This window comes from Vigna angularis, chromosome 1 (genome assembly GCF_016808095.1).
Source record: "Vigna angularis cultivar LongXiaoDou No.4 chromosome 1, ASM1680809v1, whole genome shotgun sequence".
Classification (NCBI taxonomy): domain Eukaryota; kingdom Viridiplantae; phylum Streptophyta; class Magnoliopsida; order Fabales; family Fabaceae; genus Vigna; species Vigna angularis.
In genome coordinates this window covers 63,298,626-63,316,959 of record NC_068970.1, presented here as the reverse complement: position 1 = coordinate 63,316,959, position 18,334 = coordinate 63,298,626, and the positions used below count along the sequence as shown (strand labels likewise).

The 18,334-nt window shown below is 34.8% G+C and overlaps 3 protein-coding genes across 7 annotated transcripts; 2 read left to right on the top strand and 1 right to left on the bottom strand.

Moving 5' to 3' along the window:
• On the top strand, nt 1-9,248 carry LOC108347184 (sugar transport protein 14). Of its 3 annotated transcripts, none has more exons than XM_052871341.1 (4): nt 1-298; nt 7,476-7,798; nt 7,952-8,581; nt 8,684-9,248. In XM_052871341.1, the coding sequence occupies exons 1-4, from the start codon at nt 157-159 to the stop codon at nt 9,131-9,133; spliced, it is 1,545 nt and encodes a 514-aa protein (XP_052727301.1). In that variant the 5' UTR covers nt 1-156; the 3' UTR covers nt 9,134-9,248. The 3 variants fall into 3 exon arrangements, with proteins under 3 accessions (XP_052727301.1, XP_052727300.1, XP_017441832.1); XM_052871340.1 differs by lacking the exons at nt 7,476-7,798; nt 7,952-8,581; nt 8,684-9,248 and adding exons at nt 1,602-1,924; nt 2,122-2,751; nt 2,850-3,429 and having other exon boundaries at nt 43-298; XM_017586343.2 differs by lacking the exon at nt 1-298 and adding an exon at nt 6,469-6,656.
• An 835-nt stretch (nt 9,249-10,083) lies between these two features.
• Nucleotides 10,084-13,209, bottom strand: LOC108347727 (CRS2-associated factor 1, chloroplastic). The gene is made up of 5 exons (XM_017587151.2): nt 12,462-13,209; nt 12,243-12,370; nt 11,584-11,809; nt 11,323-11,450; nt 10,084-11,185 (listed from the first exon to the last, which is right to left on the bottom strand). Exons 1-5 carry the CDS (start codon nt 13,138-13,140, stop codon nt 10,160-10,162), a joined length of 2,187 nt encoding a protein of 728 aa, XP_017442640.1. The 5' UTR covers nt 13,141-13,209; the 3' UTR covers nt 10,084-10,159.
• A 1,350-nt stretch (nt 13,210-14,559) lies between these two features.
• On the top strand, nt 14,560-18,095 carry LOC108346205 (probable glycosyltransferase At3g07620). 3 transcript variants are annotated; one of them, XM_017585214.2, is made up of 6 exons: nt 14,560-14,699; nt 14,932-15,380; nt 15,471-15,895; nt 15,991-16,121; nt 16,432-16,780; nt 17,017-18,095. In XM_017585214.2, the coding sequence occupies exons 2-6, from the start codon at nt 15,101-15,103 to the stop codon at nt 17,683-17,685; spliced, it is 1,854 nt and encodes a 617-aa protein (XP_017440703.2). In that variant the 5' UTR covers nt 14,560-14,699; nt 14,932-15,100; the 3' UTR covers nt 17,686-18,095. The 3 variants fall into 3 exon arrangements, with proteins under 3 accessions (XP_017440703.2, XP_017440702.2, XP_017440701.2); XM_017585213.2 differs by having other exon boundaries at nt 14,935-15,895; XM_017585212.2 differs by having other exon boundaries at nt 14,932-15,895.
• Nucleotides 18,096-18,334: the final 239 nt, after the last annotated feature.

Here is an 18,334-nt window from a genome sequence, read left to right as displayed (position 1 = left end):
GGAGGTACCTTTTATGAGTCGGGTTGGGGGCGTTGACTCGGACACGGACACCCTTATAAGAAGCCTAAGAAGCGGAAATGTGTGTGGGTGTGTGTTTGTTGTATAGGGTGGACCTCTGTTCTCAAACACTGACACAAAAATTCAAAAGATAGAGTAATGGCAGGTGGAGGAGTAGAAAGTGGAGCACCAGGGAAAAGGGCTCACCTTTACGAGCACAGATTCACTAACTATTTCGCCTTTACATGTATCGTTGGGGCCCTTGGCGGTTCTCTCTTTGGCTATGATCTTGGTGTTTCTGGTTTGTCTTTCTCGGTCTCAGTTCATGTTTCTGTCATTACTTTCACATGCTCTGTTCTGCCAAATTATGTTATTTTTTCCTTTTATTTCTTTCATCGTTTGTCTCTTTTAGATTCATCACACCTCTTCGTTGCACCGAAAAAAATTTACAACAAAAATTTAATTACTTGACGACGATGATGCAATGGTACTCCAAATATACAATTGTGCAGAACTTAATGTAACGATCGGGAAAAAAAAGGGGGTTTTGATTTGATTTTGATTTATCGCTGAAACATACGTGTAGTGTGTCTTGATTCTGACTCCAAAACTTTGCCGGGATAGCGGCTGGAATTTCGTATTTTAGTGAATTAATGACACCCTGCAATTATTCAGGGTATGGAACAAACACTGTTTTTGCATTGGTTCTTTTACTTTATTATTCTTGGATTTCAAGCAGTATGATTTGTTATATCATTGGCTGTTAATTATTAATTAATTTTTCTGTATGTTAATTCAGATTTTGACATTTTACTTTTTAGAATTAACTTTTGATGCCTTCAATGAACTAGGGGCGTTTCAGAAAACTAAACTGAAAAGACTGGTGTAAAAATGGTTTGGTGCAATGTTATAAAACTGAATCATCAATTTCCATCTTTACAATGTTTGATTAAACAAATTATCTACTTCTGTTGCGTACTAGTAAGGGATTAAAAGTTTGGGGGGAAGTTGCACAAGTTGATTCTGCGGTTAATTTTTAAAAAATTAAATGTATTTTAATTGCCGCAAGCACGGAAGTTGCACATGTCTGAAAGCTTACGTTGAACTATGATTCGTCCGCTTAGAAAATTGGTGCAGCTGTTCAGATCTATATGTCTTATTCAATGAAGATAAGTTTTTGAGAAGAGTGTTTAAAACATCAGAACTAAAGAACTAAGTCGTATAATTTTGAAAACAAATTCGAAATTCATTGGAACTCGAGTCAACACAACAATACAAAAAAAAATCACATTACAGAAAAAAAGATTAACAGCAACGAACAAGACGACAACATCTGCCGAACTTTTATGAAATTAATTTTGATACTAAACTCAAGGACCCATAATCAAATTTGATTTCTAATTTTATTGCAGAAAATAAAATTTTATACCAGCTCTGTGTGCATAAAAAGTTGTGAATTTTTAATTCAATTTTCGGTTGAAGTGGTTTTACCATTGAAGTTTCGTATTAAAAGAAATCAGTGATTGATTTCCCCTCTCTGGTTTCTTTTATTACCTCAAAGAAAGTTCAGAATGAGAAATTTACTTGTGATGGTGTGGTGTCAGGTGGGGTGACTTCAATGGATGATTTTCTGAAGGAGTTCTTCCCAAAAGTGTACAGAAGGAAGAACTCGCATCTGAATGAGACCGACTACTGCAAATATGACGACCAAGTCCTAACACTGTTCACATCGTCCCTTTATATCTCAGCACTGGTCATGACATTCTTTGCCTCCTACTTGACTAGAATCAAGGGAAGAAAAGCCAGCATCATAGTGGGAGCCCTTAGCTTTCTGGCCGGCGCAATCCTCAATGCAGCAGCTAAGAACATTGCAATGCTGATCATTGGCAGGGTCTTTCTCGGTGGAGGCATTGGCTTTGGTAACCAAGTAAGTCAAATACTCCAAAACTAATCCTCACCGTATCAAAATCATTTTAATCATGGAACTTCCTTCACACGTAGCATGTTTAATCAGATGTTTGTGATTGTAGTTTCAACGTTGCTTCTTGTTTCTGACTGGATTTCTAACATGCATACGTTACTTATAAAGAAATATTATTCTCAATGGTGCATTCAATTGTGTAGGCTGTTCCATTGTATCTTTCGGAAATGGCTCCGGCAAAGAACCGAGGAGCGGTGAACCAACTGTTTCAGTTCACAACTTGTGCTGGAATCTTAGTTGCAAACCTAGTGAATTACTTTACAAACAAAATCCATCCCCACGGATGGAGGATATCACTGGGTTTGGCAGGTGTTCCGGCAGTTCTTATGCTTATTGGAGGTCTTCTGTGTGCTGAGACACCTAACAGCCTTGTGGAGCAAGGAAGGTTGGACGAAGCAAGAAAAGTATTGGAGAAAGTTAGAGGTACAAGGAATGTTGATGCTGAATTTGAAGATCTTAAGGAAGCAAGTGAAGAAGCAAGAGCTGTGACGAGCCCATTTAGGACACTCCTCAAGAGGAAGTACAGGCCGCAACTGATCATAGGTGCCTTGGGGATTCCAGCATTCCAGCAGCTAACTGGAAATAACTCCATCCTCTTCTATGCCCCTGTCATTTTCCAGAGTTTGGGGTTCGGTGCTAATGCTGCTCTCTTTTCATCTTTTATCACCAATGGGGCTCTTCTAGTTGCCACCGTCATCTCAATGTTTTTGGTTGACAAGTTTGGTAGAAGAAAATTCTTTCTGGAAGCTGGATTTGAAATGATAATCTGCATGGTAACTACTTGTTCTAGCTCTTATTGTCCTTTAGTTTTATCAAACTAATGCAACGCTTTTAATGGAATTGCTAATTGGACCTTTTGATTGCTTTGCAGATTATTACGGCTGTGGTTTTGGCTGTGGAGTTTGGACATGGCAAAGAACTCGGGAAAGGAATCAGTGCCTTTCTGGTTATTGTGATATTCTTGTTCGTATTGGCATATGGGAGATCTTGGGGTCCCCTTGGGTGGTTGGTTCCGAGTGAGCTATTCCCATTAGAGATAAGGTCAGCTGCACAGAGTATGGTGGTGTGTGTCAACATGATCTTCACTGCACTTGTTGCTCAGTTGTTCCTCATGTCACTTTGCCACCTCCAATATGGAATCTTCTTGCTCTTCGGTGGCTTAATTGTCATCATGAGTGGCTTCGTTTACTTCCTTTTGCCGGAAACAAAGAAAGTCCCAATTGAGGAAATTTATCTTCTTTTCGAAAACCATTGGTTCTGGAAGAACATCGTATCAGACCAAGACCGAAGGACATCAAACTGGAAACCAGTAGCTATAGTGTAAAATTGTCAACAAAATAGATTGAACAAGTATACATTTATTTTCCTTTAGCTATTTGTTTCTTACTTTCGATGTCATAAAGTTAAGCGTATTATGATATTTCTTTTAAATATAATTTGTTGCTTTAATATTTGTTGGATCTCTTTTCCTCCATGATGTCTGACAGTATACTACAAAGACCATTAGGATAATACATAGAGCAATGAAAATATATAAATGAAATAAAAAAAGATTCAGTGGTCATTGTAGGAAATAATCCCACAAAATCAGTAGCAGCACAAGCACCTCAGGAAGATAAAAACTGCACAAAATCAGCAGCACAGAAAGTGTGTTTGAAGGACCGCATGAAATGACTGTGTTCAGCACCACAACTTTTTGCGTACTTTCTGATATAGAAAACCTTATACCATGCACATTCACAGCATCTACATGGATATTTACAAAAAAGTGTTATTATAACTAAAAGTATTATTTTAATATAAGTGTTATCTATATATTAATTAATTATTTAAATTCAAAAGATATTCATAAATTGAAAAAACTATTTATGTAACCGACATTTTATAATTATAAAACTCTTACCAATTTTAAACCATTCATATATGGAATTTTATTAAATAATATTTTTTTATTTTTAAACTATTTTTGAAAACAACTATTCAAACTCAATGACAAAGACAGAAAGTAATGAAGGATGTCTATTTCTAGATTTTGAGGAAGGTTTCGTGTAGATGCTAAAAAGATCCTAATAAGCTGTTGTAACCCATATATAGTTTGTCACATGATTATACGTTAATTAACAATGTTCAGCACCACCTAAATTAGGATTAAAAAATAGATTAATTGAAATGTTTAAAATTGAATATGAACTATAATTTCAAACTTTTTTATATTATTATTTTAAGAGTTAAATATATTTTCAGTGTCTAATATAAAATTAGAATTTATTTTTGTTTAAAATTTTAATAAATTTTGATTCTCAACCAACTTTAACGTGTGACTACTAAGTTGTCAGTATATTTATATTTTTAGGTGGTAATATCTCTTTGTCTTAAAAGGCTCGTAATTTGTTGTATGTATTTCTCACAATCTTTCTGTCGAAACAATTGCATTTTAATTCAAATAATAAATTAAATTACAATAGGAAGAGTATATTTAATAGGACCTATGAGCCTACGACTGATTCGGTTTGATATTAGATGTAGTTCTATTCTTCATTTTGCAAGACTGGGTATATATCACTGAGGTCATTGGATGCTTTAAAAATCAACCCTTTAATGACTCGTCAACATCATTGGAGATGAAAAACTAAATATATGATTATATTTTAAATTATTAGGTTTGTATACACATTATAGCCATTTATTTACACTTATGTAAACCCAGAAACGTTTGTTTGAAACACGAGTATAATGAAAGTTGTGGGATTTGATAAATTCATACACATATTCTTATAAAATCAATAATAATTTATGTCTAATATTATAACCCAGTGATATGAACAAAATCAACTTAAGTTAATTAGATTAATGAAATAATGTTTTATTAGGTTGTGGGTTCCTTATTTTAACAGTTTTAAGATAATATAAGTCATTATTAAATATTGTAATTAAAAAGTATAAAAAATTTAAAATATAATTGAAGTTATCTTTTATATTAATTCTATACAATATTGAAAAATAAAAGTCGATTAGAGTTGGTAAAAAAAATGTTACTGATTATGATATATGAGATATTGAAAAATAAGAGTAGAATGAAGTGGTTACATAAAAGTTAAGAATTATATGAATACTAAGTAAAAGAAATAATTATATTTAAGAGTAATCTTAGAAAAAATATTGTGTATGCTAAATAGGGGAATCCCTAATATTGTATATATTGGTATACGTATATTAATTTAATTTTAATTAACTATCAAAATCTCTAAAACTAAGCTAAGTCAGATCAATTAAATATTATTAATTCAAAATTTTGATTTTATCCTAAGTTCCAACAATCCAATGATTTCATTCTACTATTGTTTTTAATATAAAATATATGTTGTTTATAAATATATATATATATATATATATATATATATATATATATATATATATATATATATCGCATAAAAAATATTTAAGATGTGTCTATTATCACATTAATTATATTTTTTTCACAAATATCATACAATGTTTCATACTATTATTTAGTTTCTAACTGTATTTAACTAATTATTTAAAGCTTAACAATACGTTATTTTAAAGTATAGAATAATAACGAATAAAAGTTTATGCGATCGATTCTAAGTTTATGATATATGATGTATTTAATTTATTCGAAAAATTTGCATTTTTTAAAGTCGTTAAGAAATTATTTTATAGATAAAATTGTTATTGAAACTGTCCCAACGACAATTCAAGTGTCGTAAAATCCAAATGTGACCAAGCTAAGTGCATTGGAATTTAGATACATTAAATTGTATTTTTTTAGCTTAAGGTTCAATATTAACTTTTCTGTTTTTATTCTTCACATCTCAGTTTAAATCGAATTTGATTTCAAGTAAACGAAAACATATAATATATAATATGATATATTTTCAGAAAGAGTTTATCTGTTAAATTTAAGATTTACATACTAAATAAAAATATACTTCACTATTAATTAACAATTAATTTCAATTATAAGAATTCGGCCACCTTTTCCACATATGATCGACAAACAAACCAATTCGAAAAAGATATACACGAAGAAAACTTTTTATCATTAATTATTTTTTCTTTATCTTCTCATCAACCATATTACTTTTTACCTGTCTCAAAAAAAATAAAATGAAGCAGGTTTATTTATAGCTTAAACTGGTGAATAAATTTTCTGTTGTTTATCATTCTTCTCAACATCTTTACCTTATTAAGGTTTCACTCGTATAAAAATAAAAAACAAATAGCTTATTTTATAACGGAAATAGTTACTGTTTGGTTGTTGTTCGATTAAAAGATAAAAAACAAATTGTTCCTTATTAAGAAAAGATAGGTTATTTTATAAAAATGATATTAATATTAACAACGGAATTACATACAAGTAGTTAATATATTCGTATCTGTTTGTAAAGCATGTGAACTGTCATTGACTCCGGAGGTCTTATAGATAGCAGCGTGAAAGTTGATGATTGAAAGAGCAGAGACGGTGAAACATTTTCTTTGAAAAAACAGAGAGCGAGAGTTGTGACAGAGAGAGCAATGGCAGTGGGAATAGTTGGTGGAGAGCGTGGAAAAAGGGCTCATCTTTATGAGCACAAATTCACTTACTATTTTGCCTTTACATGCATTGTTGGGGCTCTTGGTGGCTCGCTTTTTGGCTATGACCTTGGTGTTTCAGGTCATTCTTCTCTCATCTTTTTCTTTTTCATTAATTTGTTCTCGACTCTATTCATTAAACATCTAATTCTTGCATTAACTTTATTACTTTTTATTACTCTTCGTCATCAGGTATTTATTTTTTATATGCAACAATTGCAAAGTGGTATCATGTTCTGGATGAATATCATTGAAAGAACCTGTTCAGTGAATTTTTTATATGGATAAAATGTTTACGATAATTTTTTGTATCATATTTATTTTATAATTCGAATTATTCTCATTTATCATTTTTTATCATCCATAATCAGTATCGTGTGTATTTAACGTTTTGATTTCTGAGTCGAAAACTGGGCCGGGAATTTCGACTTCAATTTCGTATTTCTTTCAGTTGAGTTCGCTGTTCACAATAAACTCCAGTTATTCAGGGAATGGAACAGACGTGGTTGCTTTAAAGAAAAGAAATATACACTACTTCTTCTATTATTATTATTATTATTATTATTATTATTATTATTATTATTATTATTGAGTTCAATTTAATAATTTTTAACTGGAAATATTTAGATCATTCTAATAATTAGAAATTATCTTAATTATTATTTTTGGAACTATTTAATTATATGTACTAAAATTACATGATCATGTAACTGTCTTTTGGTCTAAAGGAATTCATGCTTAGAAAGCAGAAAATTCAGAAAAAGTCTGTGCAGCAGGATAATTAGCGATTTCCCCATTCCATAGGAAGAACTGTCTGTGATGTTATAGCTATGTTCTTCTTTTCATGTTGTCTCAAAGAAAGTTCAAAATGAGAAATTTGCTTGGGATGGTGTGGTGTCAGGTGGGGTGACTTCAATGGATGATTTTCTGAAAGAGTTCTTCCCAAAAGTGTACAGCAGGAAGAACTCGCATCTGAATGAGACAGACTACTGCAAATATGATGACCAAGTCCTAACACTGTTCACATCGTCCCTTTATATCTCAGCACTGGTCATGACATTCTTTGCCTCCTACTTAACAAGAAGCAAGGGAAGGAAGGCCAGCATCATAGTGGGAGCCCTTAGCTTTCTGGCAGGCGCAATCCTCAATGCAGCAGCTAAGAACATTGCAATGCTGATCATTGGCAGGGTCCTTCTCGGTGGAGGCATTGGCTTTGGTAACCAAGTAAGTCAAATAAATACTCCAAAACTAATCCTTCACACGTAGCATGTTTGTGATTGTAGTTTCAACGTTGCTTCTTGTTTCTGACTGGATTTCTAAAATGCATACGTTACTTACAAAGAAATATTATTCTTAACGGTGCATTCAATTGTGTAGGCTGTTCCATTGTACCTTTCGGAAATGGCTCCGGCAAAGAACCGAGGAGCGGTGAACCAACTGTTTCAGTTCACAACTTGTGCTGGAATCTTAGTTGCAAACCTAGTGAATTACTTCACGAACAAAATCCATCCCCACGGATGGAGGATATCACTGGGTTTGGCAGGTGTTCCGGCAGTTCTTATGCTCATTGGAGGTATTCTGTGTGCTGAGACACCTAACAGCCTTGTGGAGCAAGGAAGGTTGGACGAAGCAAGAAAAGTACTGGAGAAAGTTAGAGGTACAAAGAATGTTGATGCTGAATTTGAAGATCTTAAGGAAGCAAGTGAAGAAGCCAGAGCTGTGAAGAGCCCATTTAGGACACTCCTCAAGAGGAAGTATAGGCCACAACTGATCATAGGTGCCTTGGGGATTCCAGCATTCCAGCAGCTAACTGGCAATAACTCCATCCTCTTCTATGCCCCTGTCATTTTCCAGAGTTTGGGGTTCGGTGCTAATGCTGCTCTCTTTTCATCTTTTATCACCAATGGGGCTCTTCTAGTTGCCACCGTCATCTCAATGTTTTTGGTTGACAAGTTTGGCAGAAGAAAATTCTTTCTGGAAGCTGGATTTGAAATGATATGCTGCATGGTAACTACTTCTTCTAGCTCTTATTGTCCTTTAGTTTTATCAAACAAATGCAACGCTTTTAATGGAATTGCTAATTGCACTTTTTTTTTTATTGATTTGCAGATTATTACGGCTGCGGTTTTGGCTGTGGACTTTGGACACGGGAAAGAACTTGGAAAAGGACCCAGTGCAGTTCTGGTTGTTGTGATATTCTTGTTCGTGTTGGCATATGGGAGATCTTGGGGTCCCCTTGGGTGGTTGGTTCCGAGTGAGCTATTCCCATTAGAGATAAGGTCAGCTGCACAGAGTATGGTGGTGTGTGTCAACATGATCTTCACCGCACTTGTTGCTCAGTTGTTCCTCATGTCACTTTGCCACCTCAAATACGGAATCTTCTTGCTCTTCGGTGGCTTAATTGTCGTCATGAGTTTCTTCGTCTTCTTCCTTTTGCCCGAAACCAAGAAAGTCCCAATAGAGGAGATTTATCTTCTTTTCGAAAAGCATTGGTTCTGGAAGAATGTTGTCACTAACGACCAAAATGGATCAGAAGGGACGCCAGTGGCAAATGTTTAAAATCTCAGCATACTAATATATGGAACAACTCTAGGTTTCTTTATATATTTTTTTTCCTTTTTTTAGAATACTGTTTGTTACTTTCATTCTCTAAAAGATAAATCTCCGCATAGTAGTGGATGGAAACAACTCTAGGTTTCTTTATATGTTTTTTTTTTTCCTTTTTTTAGAATAGGGTGGCATTATATTGACACCATTGTCAAAAAATACATATCCACATAGTACTATATATGGAACAACTATATATATATATATATATATATATATATATATATATATATATATATATATATATATATATTTTTTTTTTTTTTTTTTTCTTCTTTTAGAATATTGTTTGTTGCTTTCGTTGTCAAAAATCAATCTATTTAGACATTTTCTTTTAAATATGATTTATCGCTTATATATTTATTTAATCTCCTTTTCTCAGCGATGATCACTTCCTCTTTTAAATATAAGTAAACAAAAGAAATAAAATGAAACAATAAGACTTTTATTATCATTTTTTGAATTGAATAAAAAGTGTGTAGAATGAGATGAATAAAAGGTGACTCGATGTGCCAAAAAGAAGGCAACTTAACGATAAATGCAATTAATCTCTACGTACCTAAAAGCTTTATTTGTTTCCTATCAAATTCGGAAGATTGTGGATTCACAATCTTATTTTTCCACCATTTCTTCATCATTCTACCTGAAGTCCATACAATGAAATCAACACTCCACCCCATTTCATCATGAAATATAAAACAATGATATGATACTTCCCGTCTTTCCATACCACTACGTACATTACATTTTATTTAACACGGCATTCGACGTCTAGCCACAGCCTAAGTCATGAGGAGGCTGATAACAAAACCATGACAGTGAGTAAACCATACCGATATAATATTGGGATCATACCATGGAAAGTAACAAAAGCAAAGGCCGAAGGAAATAAGAAAATACTTTGTCAACAAATGCACTACGTATGATTCAATGAACTCTATGCAATGGCATCAGAACTTTAGATAAAACCATCCAGCATCATAATAAAAGTTTAGCAAGTTCATCAACTCCTAATGTTCCTTGTGGTACATCATTCAGTAATTGGCCATCAAAATTAGCTTTTCTAGAAATTTTAGTACTCCTCGCCTTTTCCCGTTTCGTGGAAACAGTGGTAGTTTCTTTAGTCTCTAAAGTTGAACCTTCATTCTTGTGACTCTTTTCAACCACAGCCACAGCCTTTCTTTGTTTCCCAAAAACTGGTCCAGGTGGAGCTGATTTGGCAAAGGCAACTGCTTTTTGGTAAATATTGTCCGCATCCAAAGAATCGTTATCTAGAACAAGCGCACTACCTTGCTCAACAGCTTGTTCGAACAGTAACAAAATTTCTTTCATATAAGGAGCAGCTGACCTTGGTAACTGACTGACATCTACTTCTCCTAAAGTATCTAGCAGCTTATCACAATGAGGATCTACCATTCCATTGGTATAATTGTCACCACCTCCAACAGTTGTATCAGATCCTGAAATTGAAGCAGAAAGACCAACACAGATGGTTTGGCTATCCATTATATTCTCAGCTCCATGGTTATCACTCATAGCTCTCGTCGAGCCTTCAGAACTGTTATTATAGTGTGATAAGGTCACACTTGGACAGGGACTCGTGCAAGGGTCAGGCTCAGCATAGGAGTCTGTAGCAACATTTGCGGTTTCAACTTCATAAACTTTTGTAAGTGAAGCAAGCTCAGTAACCTCAGAAATAGATTGCCTGCTATTTTCAATGGGATATGGCACCTCAACCTTACCCAAAGTAACATCACTTGAACTGGAGGAAATGGTAGCGTCATGTGATAAATTGCTTTCATGCTCTACTGTGTTCTTCTGTAGACCTTGCGCTGAGATTTCTAGGGCCTCTGATGGCCGTGGTTCAAAATTTTTATTGTCAACAATTTTATTGGCTTCCTTGAGGTCATCTCCAAGATCTGGTATAGAGGACTTCCAATTAGGTCCTCTCCAAATAAGTATGTGCTCATATTGAAAGGAAAGCAATGTGCACGGTACAAGATCCTACAGTCAAAAGAATAGTTGTGAAAGAAAGATTTTAATATAGTATATCCTCATTAATTAATGTAAAAAATCCAAAATAACAGGGAAAAAATCTGAGTCCATATTATCTTCGACAGTGGAGCCAAAATTTGTTATACCCTTAGTTTTGCTCCAATTTTTCGATAGTCACTTTTATTTAGTCCTTGACAGTTTATACGCACAAGGTCACACTCTTCAAATGCCTCCCTGACAGTGTTAACTAGGTTATAGTAAACACCATTTTTTCCTGTAGCATGATAAAAGTAGCCAATGCATTAGAAAAGTGTGTATCAGGGAAAAAAAACAGCTCGATCCAGTTTGCCAAGAGAAATTAACTTTTCTTAATTGCTAAACTACACGTTTCTTCCTTAAAAAGGTACCTAGCCGGCATATTGGAATCAATTTGCGTCCCATTTCACGCATTTCAGTTGCTTCTTCCAGAGTTAGACCTTCAGGAACTCGCGGAATCAACCTAGGATATACTGGACTCACAGGTTTCCACAACATCAGTGGAAAACGTGGGCGTGTTTTATGATTGTAGTTTCTTCCTCGAAACAGGTAGACCTTACCGCCCCGTCTGAAAATGACTTTACCCCCTGTCTTTTCCTGAAAAATCAGATAACATGAGGCAAGAGAAAACTCAAATGATACAGCACAATGTTATTTTGCACATTTCCATTTCCTGACAAATCTGGCACTTCTCCAATCATTATTTATCTTCCGCCTCCTCAATATTTGACTGAGAAGAAAAATATGCTAATACGAATGTATACATGTTTAATTTGCAGAGCTCATTTGAGAGCAAATTAACAACTTGGAAACATTCCTAACAATTAACTACCCAATCTTACAAAACTAGTACAAGTAACATAACTTATTGACTGCTACATTATAGATGAATAACTATTTCGGTAATTATTATAAAATTTCAGGGATGCAAATTATCATAAATGTCAGTATGTGATTAGATGTGAGAATTTAAAAAATTTTAAGCATTTAAATTAACATATTGTTACTACAAAATAGAGAAGAATCCAACCTCTAGCTGCTGGCAAACATTATCCATATCGACAGTACACACTCCCAAACACCTGATCTTGCACACCCTCCGCCGCTTCCAATGAGCATGTATATTATCCAACATGTTATGCGTAAAACCATCTCTACCTAAAATAAAACACAAACAAAGACAATGAATTTTCCACCACAAGCACAACAAAAGAGAGCAGAAAACAGTAGCAAGTAGCAACAAACGAACCCATATTGAGTTGGCGTGGGGTTTTCATGCAGGATTTAACTAATTCACGAATCTCCTCCTTCGTCAATGGTTCCCCCAAAATCTCCTCCCTCGACTTCACGTACCTAGGTCCTGTCCCCGGCAAATACGGCCCCGGCGACTGCACCGGCTTAACCCCCTTCTTGTGCGGCGGTGGAAGCTCGAATGAATCGAACTCCTTCAGCTTCTTCTTGCTCGGCGGTAGCGGAGCGCGACCCGTCCACGGACGCGGCATGGTGGCCGGACCGAATGGCAGGAAAGGCGGTTCTCGTATTTTGGTTGGCTTCGCTTTGGGGGTTTCCGTGTAGCTGTACTTGAACTCGAACGGGGCACCATCGATGACGTAGGATAGTCCGTCGTCGCTGATTTTCACGTTATCCGGGGCGGAGGTTATCCGTCGCGGTTTCAATTTGGGGATGTTGGAGAACCTTAACGCCGGGTGGGACTCCGGGTCCACGTTGGGCCTTGGTGGGCTTTTGGACCTGTTGGCCGGGCCGGAGGGTCGACTCGTTCGGCGTGCATTGGGGGATCTGTCGGAGCGGGTTTGCGGGTTGCTCCAGCGAGATAGTCGGGGCTCCGAGGATGGACGCGGGTTGGGATTGGGGTCGAGGGTTGGGGCGAAGATGGGAAAATTGTGAGTGTGTGCGAGCTTCAGAGCCATGAAGAAGAAGATAAAGTGTTCTGCATTCTTCAACTTAGTTTGGGTTCATGAGTGTGTTTGTGTGGTGTGACATGGCATAACGTATTAAAACGACGCCGTTTTGCATGTTTGCTACCTCTATTCTTATGTCAATTACCGCTTTCGTCCCAAAAATATTTTGTAAATTGCTCTCCGCATTAATTTCGCAAGTTAATTCTTCTTAACTCTTTGTACAAGTGTTTTACCGCCACATTTTCTTTCATTTTTTTCTAACAAAATACATATATTGACAATATGAGACATCTGAATATCAATTTTTATGAGAAACAATGTGATAATTCATAATATTTTTATAATATTCTAATTTAATAAATTTACACTATTAACTCAAGTATTAGAAGTTGGATATTAAGTAATAAACAAATACACTTTAACATAATATGAAGTTATAATCTTTTACGAGTCTCAAATAAATATTTATTAAAATATATAAAGTTTTTTTTTCAATAAAGGAGGATTTATGAAATATAAAATTATATATATATATATATATATATATATATATATATATATATATATATATATTTAAAAATTTGTAACTTTCATATAAACTTTAATTGATCATTTTGATTCTTCTAAAGTTATTTTCTACTAAATAAATTTATAATATTACAATTTAAATTTTTCCCGGCTCAAGAAATTTCAATTTAATAATCAAAATTCTTAGATAAATTCTCATATCATCAATCAAGGTTACCAAATTTCTATAACTAATCCATATTCCACATCACCAATTCACACAACACTAATTTCCCCAGATCATCAATTAAATTCAGCAAAACATGTTATCAAAGGCCATGTCAGCTTGTTAGTATTTAAAAAGTATTAATAATTTTTTTAAAATATAATAAAAAATATTTAAAATGTTATCTGTTTGTATTTTTATTTTTAATTCTTGATTTTTCTTAAGATACAGACAAACATTTTCCTAATTGAAAAAGAAAACGAAAAAATAACTTTATTTAATTTTGAGAAGTTTGTATTTTTAAATGGACAACAATAATTTATAATAAATAAAATTTAGAAGACGAAGTAAATGAAGCGATGCAAATAAATTAAAAAAGAGGTATTTTAAAGGTATAGTTTTTTATAAAGAATAATCACAAAAAAAAAGTTTCGTAATTTTTTATTTTATTTTTTCCTTTTTTGTTACAATTTCCTTCGTCCAAAAATACATAACACATAAAAGTTAATTGAAAAATAAATTTAGAAAATACAAAATATGAAGGAATTTAAATTGTAATTTATAATTATTTTTCAATCTTTTTCTAACGTTAAATGTATCTACGAAAATATTGTGTTACAGGAATAAATATCTTCAAAAAAATTAGTATATGTGCGTTTGATGAACACATTTCCATTATTAGATACTTAAAAAGATTTTACTTAGATCTCGTCTGGTTCTGGTCCCGAACTGTTTCTTTGTTTGGTCACAATAAAGTCAAAAAAATAGCGAAAAGGAGAGAGAAAGAGAGCTTGAAGTTTGTCTCTTCGGTTTCGGTCTTCACTGTACTACTAAGGTTAGTCCTGCACTTCCCCTTGTTGTCTCGTTCCTCTTTGCGAAAATACGAAACAAATGTCCATTTTGAACTCTTTGCTTTTTTTCGCTTTCTTCAAGTTCCTCAAGTTACATGCACCTAACCTTAAGAAACAGTGAAAATTTAGACTCAGTGTTTATTTACTTGATCCGACTCAACATTTTGCTTGATTGTCTGTAGTCTCTCTAACTATAAAATATTCCAATTTTCTTAGTAGGATCCTTTGATTTTTTTTCTCTTCAAGTCTTCTTCAATGATTTGTGAAGTCATAGTAGCAGAATGTTTGGAAGATTGAAGCTAATTTGTCAAAGAACGAAGTGATCTGGTGTCATCTCAGTTCTTAACTGGTTTACCTGTTTCCATATTTTTATGAGTTATGTCAAATGGGGAACCGGAGATTGCTTTTTCTGTTGGGGGTGCTTGCTGTTAATTATTTACTGTTTCAGTCAATATTGGTTCCATATGGAAGTGGAAATGCCCCATGGTCTTCTGTGCCTCAGAAGTTCGATAAAGTTAGATTTCCATCATTGCATTCGACACCAAAGTACTTCACTGATTGGAGCCCCCCAATGGGCTCTGTTTCAGGGTTTTCTAATTCTTCTGCTTTCATTGCCACGGTGGAAAAAACGCCCAATCCTATTGTTCAATTTGAAGTTGGCGACGGTAAGAAAATGGGAAAGCACAATGATGAAAACGGTGACTTAGTCTCTGAAAGAAACATATCTAATGATGATGTTTTTGAACATGGGACAGATAGAAATGATGCTCGCAGTTTATCTGAGAAGAAAGATGTTGGAAGAAAAGGTGACAGATTGGATTTGGAGAGTGTTGGATCCCAAAACTTCAATGCAATTTTGGCCAAGGGAAGTAATGTTAACTTTTCAGGGAAGCAATTTTCGAAAACCGAAGGGGGAGCCTGGTTGGTAAATGATAATAATATGGATTCAAGGGAATATGATGGTGTTCGTGTTCATACCTCGCACAGCTCAACTTCCTCTACTAATGTGACTAGTCTTGAAAATTTTGCACAGAAAGTTGCCTTTTCTGCCTCAAACAACAGTACTGCAATGATAACTCCTAGGAGAAAGATGAGGTGTATGATGCCACCTAAAACAAGAACATTGATTCAGGAGATGAACCACATTCTAGTACGTCGCCGTGCTTCTGCTCGTGCAATGGTATTTATGCTAATATCTCTGTCAATTATGAGTTAGCTACCTGGACAACACATTGCTATGGTTATTTCAATCTGAAGATCTACTTTTTATTGCAGAGACCCAGGTGGTCATCCAAACGTGACCTGGAAATTCTTGCTGCCAGGTTAGAGATTGAGCATGCTCCCATAGTAACTCAAGACAAAGAACTTTATGCTCCTCTCTTTCGCAATCTTTCTATGTTCAAAAGGTACGCTTGATGGACTTGTTAAAGGAAATATGAACTCAACTAAAGATAGTCCTTGGATTACAAAAAAAAACTAAAGTCCTTCCTTGACATGCTTATGTTTTGAGTCAAGCTTGTTCATACACATGATTCTTGTAATTGATCATTTAAATGTAATGTACCTTAATGACAAGGCCATCTTAGTTTTTTCCTCTAAATATGATATTTGTCTTCATTTGTTTGGTCCTACATTCCTTTTTATTGTCTGACTTGGGTCTGAGCTACTATGACCAAAGTTCAAGATCATCTAGCTTTTTTCTTGTTGGATTTGCAGGAGTTATGAACTTATGGAACGCACTCTCAAGGTTTATATATACAAGGATGGAGATAAACCGATCTTTCATCAACCTATACTTAAGGGACTATATGCCTCAGAGGGTTGGTTTATGAAATTGATGGAGGAAAATAAATATTTTGCTGTGAAGGATCCTTCAAAGGCACACCTGTTTTATTTGCCATTCAGTGCGCGTATGTTAGAACACTCCCTTTATGTACGTAACTCTCATAATCGAACAAATCTCCGTCAGTTTCTCAAGGACTATACAGACAAAATATCCGCAAAATATCGTCACTTCAACAGAACTGGTGGTGCTGACCATTTTCTTGTTGCCTGCCATGATTGGGTATGCTGTGTGTTCTTTATTTTTTCCTCCTTAATTCTACTTGCACACGAACCATGGTCATCATGTTCTAAAATTATCACTCATATATTAAGTTTTCTACTGAGTTACATCATCTTTAGTTTTCTTTTGTACTTTGCGTGTATATAAACATATCGGCCTATCAGAAATGTGCATTTGTAGCATAACACTATGCATGAGTGCGTATTGGTACAAAATTTATGAGTGGATTGTTGCAGGCTCCATACGAAACAAGACACCATATGGAATACTGCATAAAAGCTCTCTGCAATGCCGATGTGACTCAAGGCTTTAAAATAGGAAGGGATGTTTCTCTTCCGGAAGCTTATATCCGATCGGTTAGAGATCCTCAGAGAGATCTGGGAGGAAAGCCTCCTCACCAAAGAGCCATTCTTGCCTTCTATGCTGGAAATATGCATGGTTATTTGCGTCCAATATTGCTAAAGCACTGGAAGGACAAAGACCCTGATATGAAGATATATGGCCCAATGCCTCATGGTATTGCAAACAAAATGAATTACATCCATCACATGAAGAACAGCAAGTATTGCATATGCCCTAAAGGATATGAGGTGAACAGTCCAAGGGTCGTTGAAGCCATATTTTATGAGTGTGTACCTGTGATTATATCTGACAATTTTGTTCCACCTTTTTTTGAGGTTTTAAATTGGGATGCATTCTCAATAATCCTTGCTGAGAAAGATATTCCCAACTTAAAACAGATACTTCTCTCGGTATCACAAGAGAAGTATCTCAAGTTGCAACTTGGGGTCAGAAAGGCTCAGAAACATTTCTTTTGGCATGTAAAGCCCTTGAAGTATGACCTCTTCCACATGACCCTTCATTCAATTTGGTATAATAGAGTGTTTCAAATAAAATTGAGATGATGATACATACAAGTCCTCTGAACTACAAAGCAGATGCACACCTGACACGAGGGTTCTGAAAAAGAAGAGCAAGTTTCTGAGTAGTGTGAGTAACTCATGATTATGAGAGAATATAATAGGAACTTGAATTTGTATTCAGTGTTTTAGACTGTCCTATGTGTATAAAGTCTGTACCATATTTCTCTTGAATGCATAAAAAGGAAAGCTGGAATTATTACATTTCAGAAAAAGCAGCCAGAAGAAGTAAAAAATAAATAAATAAAAACTCCCATTGCTCTTCATTTGGGAAAAAAAAAATAGTGTCTGTATTTGTAGCTTGCAACGTGCTGCACCTTCTGCAGGCTTCATGTTCCAACTGTATGTTGTAAAACACTATCAGTAATAGTCCATTGTTTTGATCTTCTTTAAGATATTGCTATGCAGACTTTGGATACTCTTAGCTTATGAACTACTATTGTTAAAACGGCAGCGTAGTCAGAGTTCTTGACTTTGTAATTCCTTGTTGAATTCTGTCACACCTCATCACAAGAATGAATTGTTTTTGGCTTTAGCTCACTTGCACGTGCACTTGACAGAGCACGTGTGTAGGGCTATTAAGTAGCTATATAACCTAGAGATGTCAATTTGACCACTGGTCCATGGGCTAATT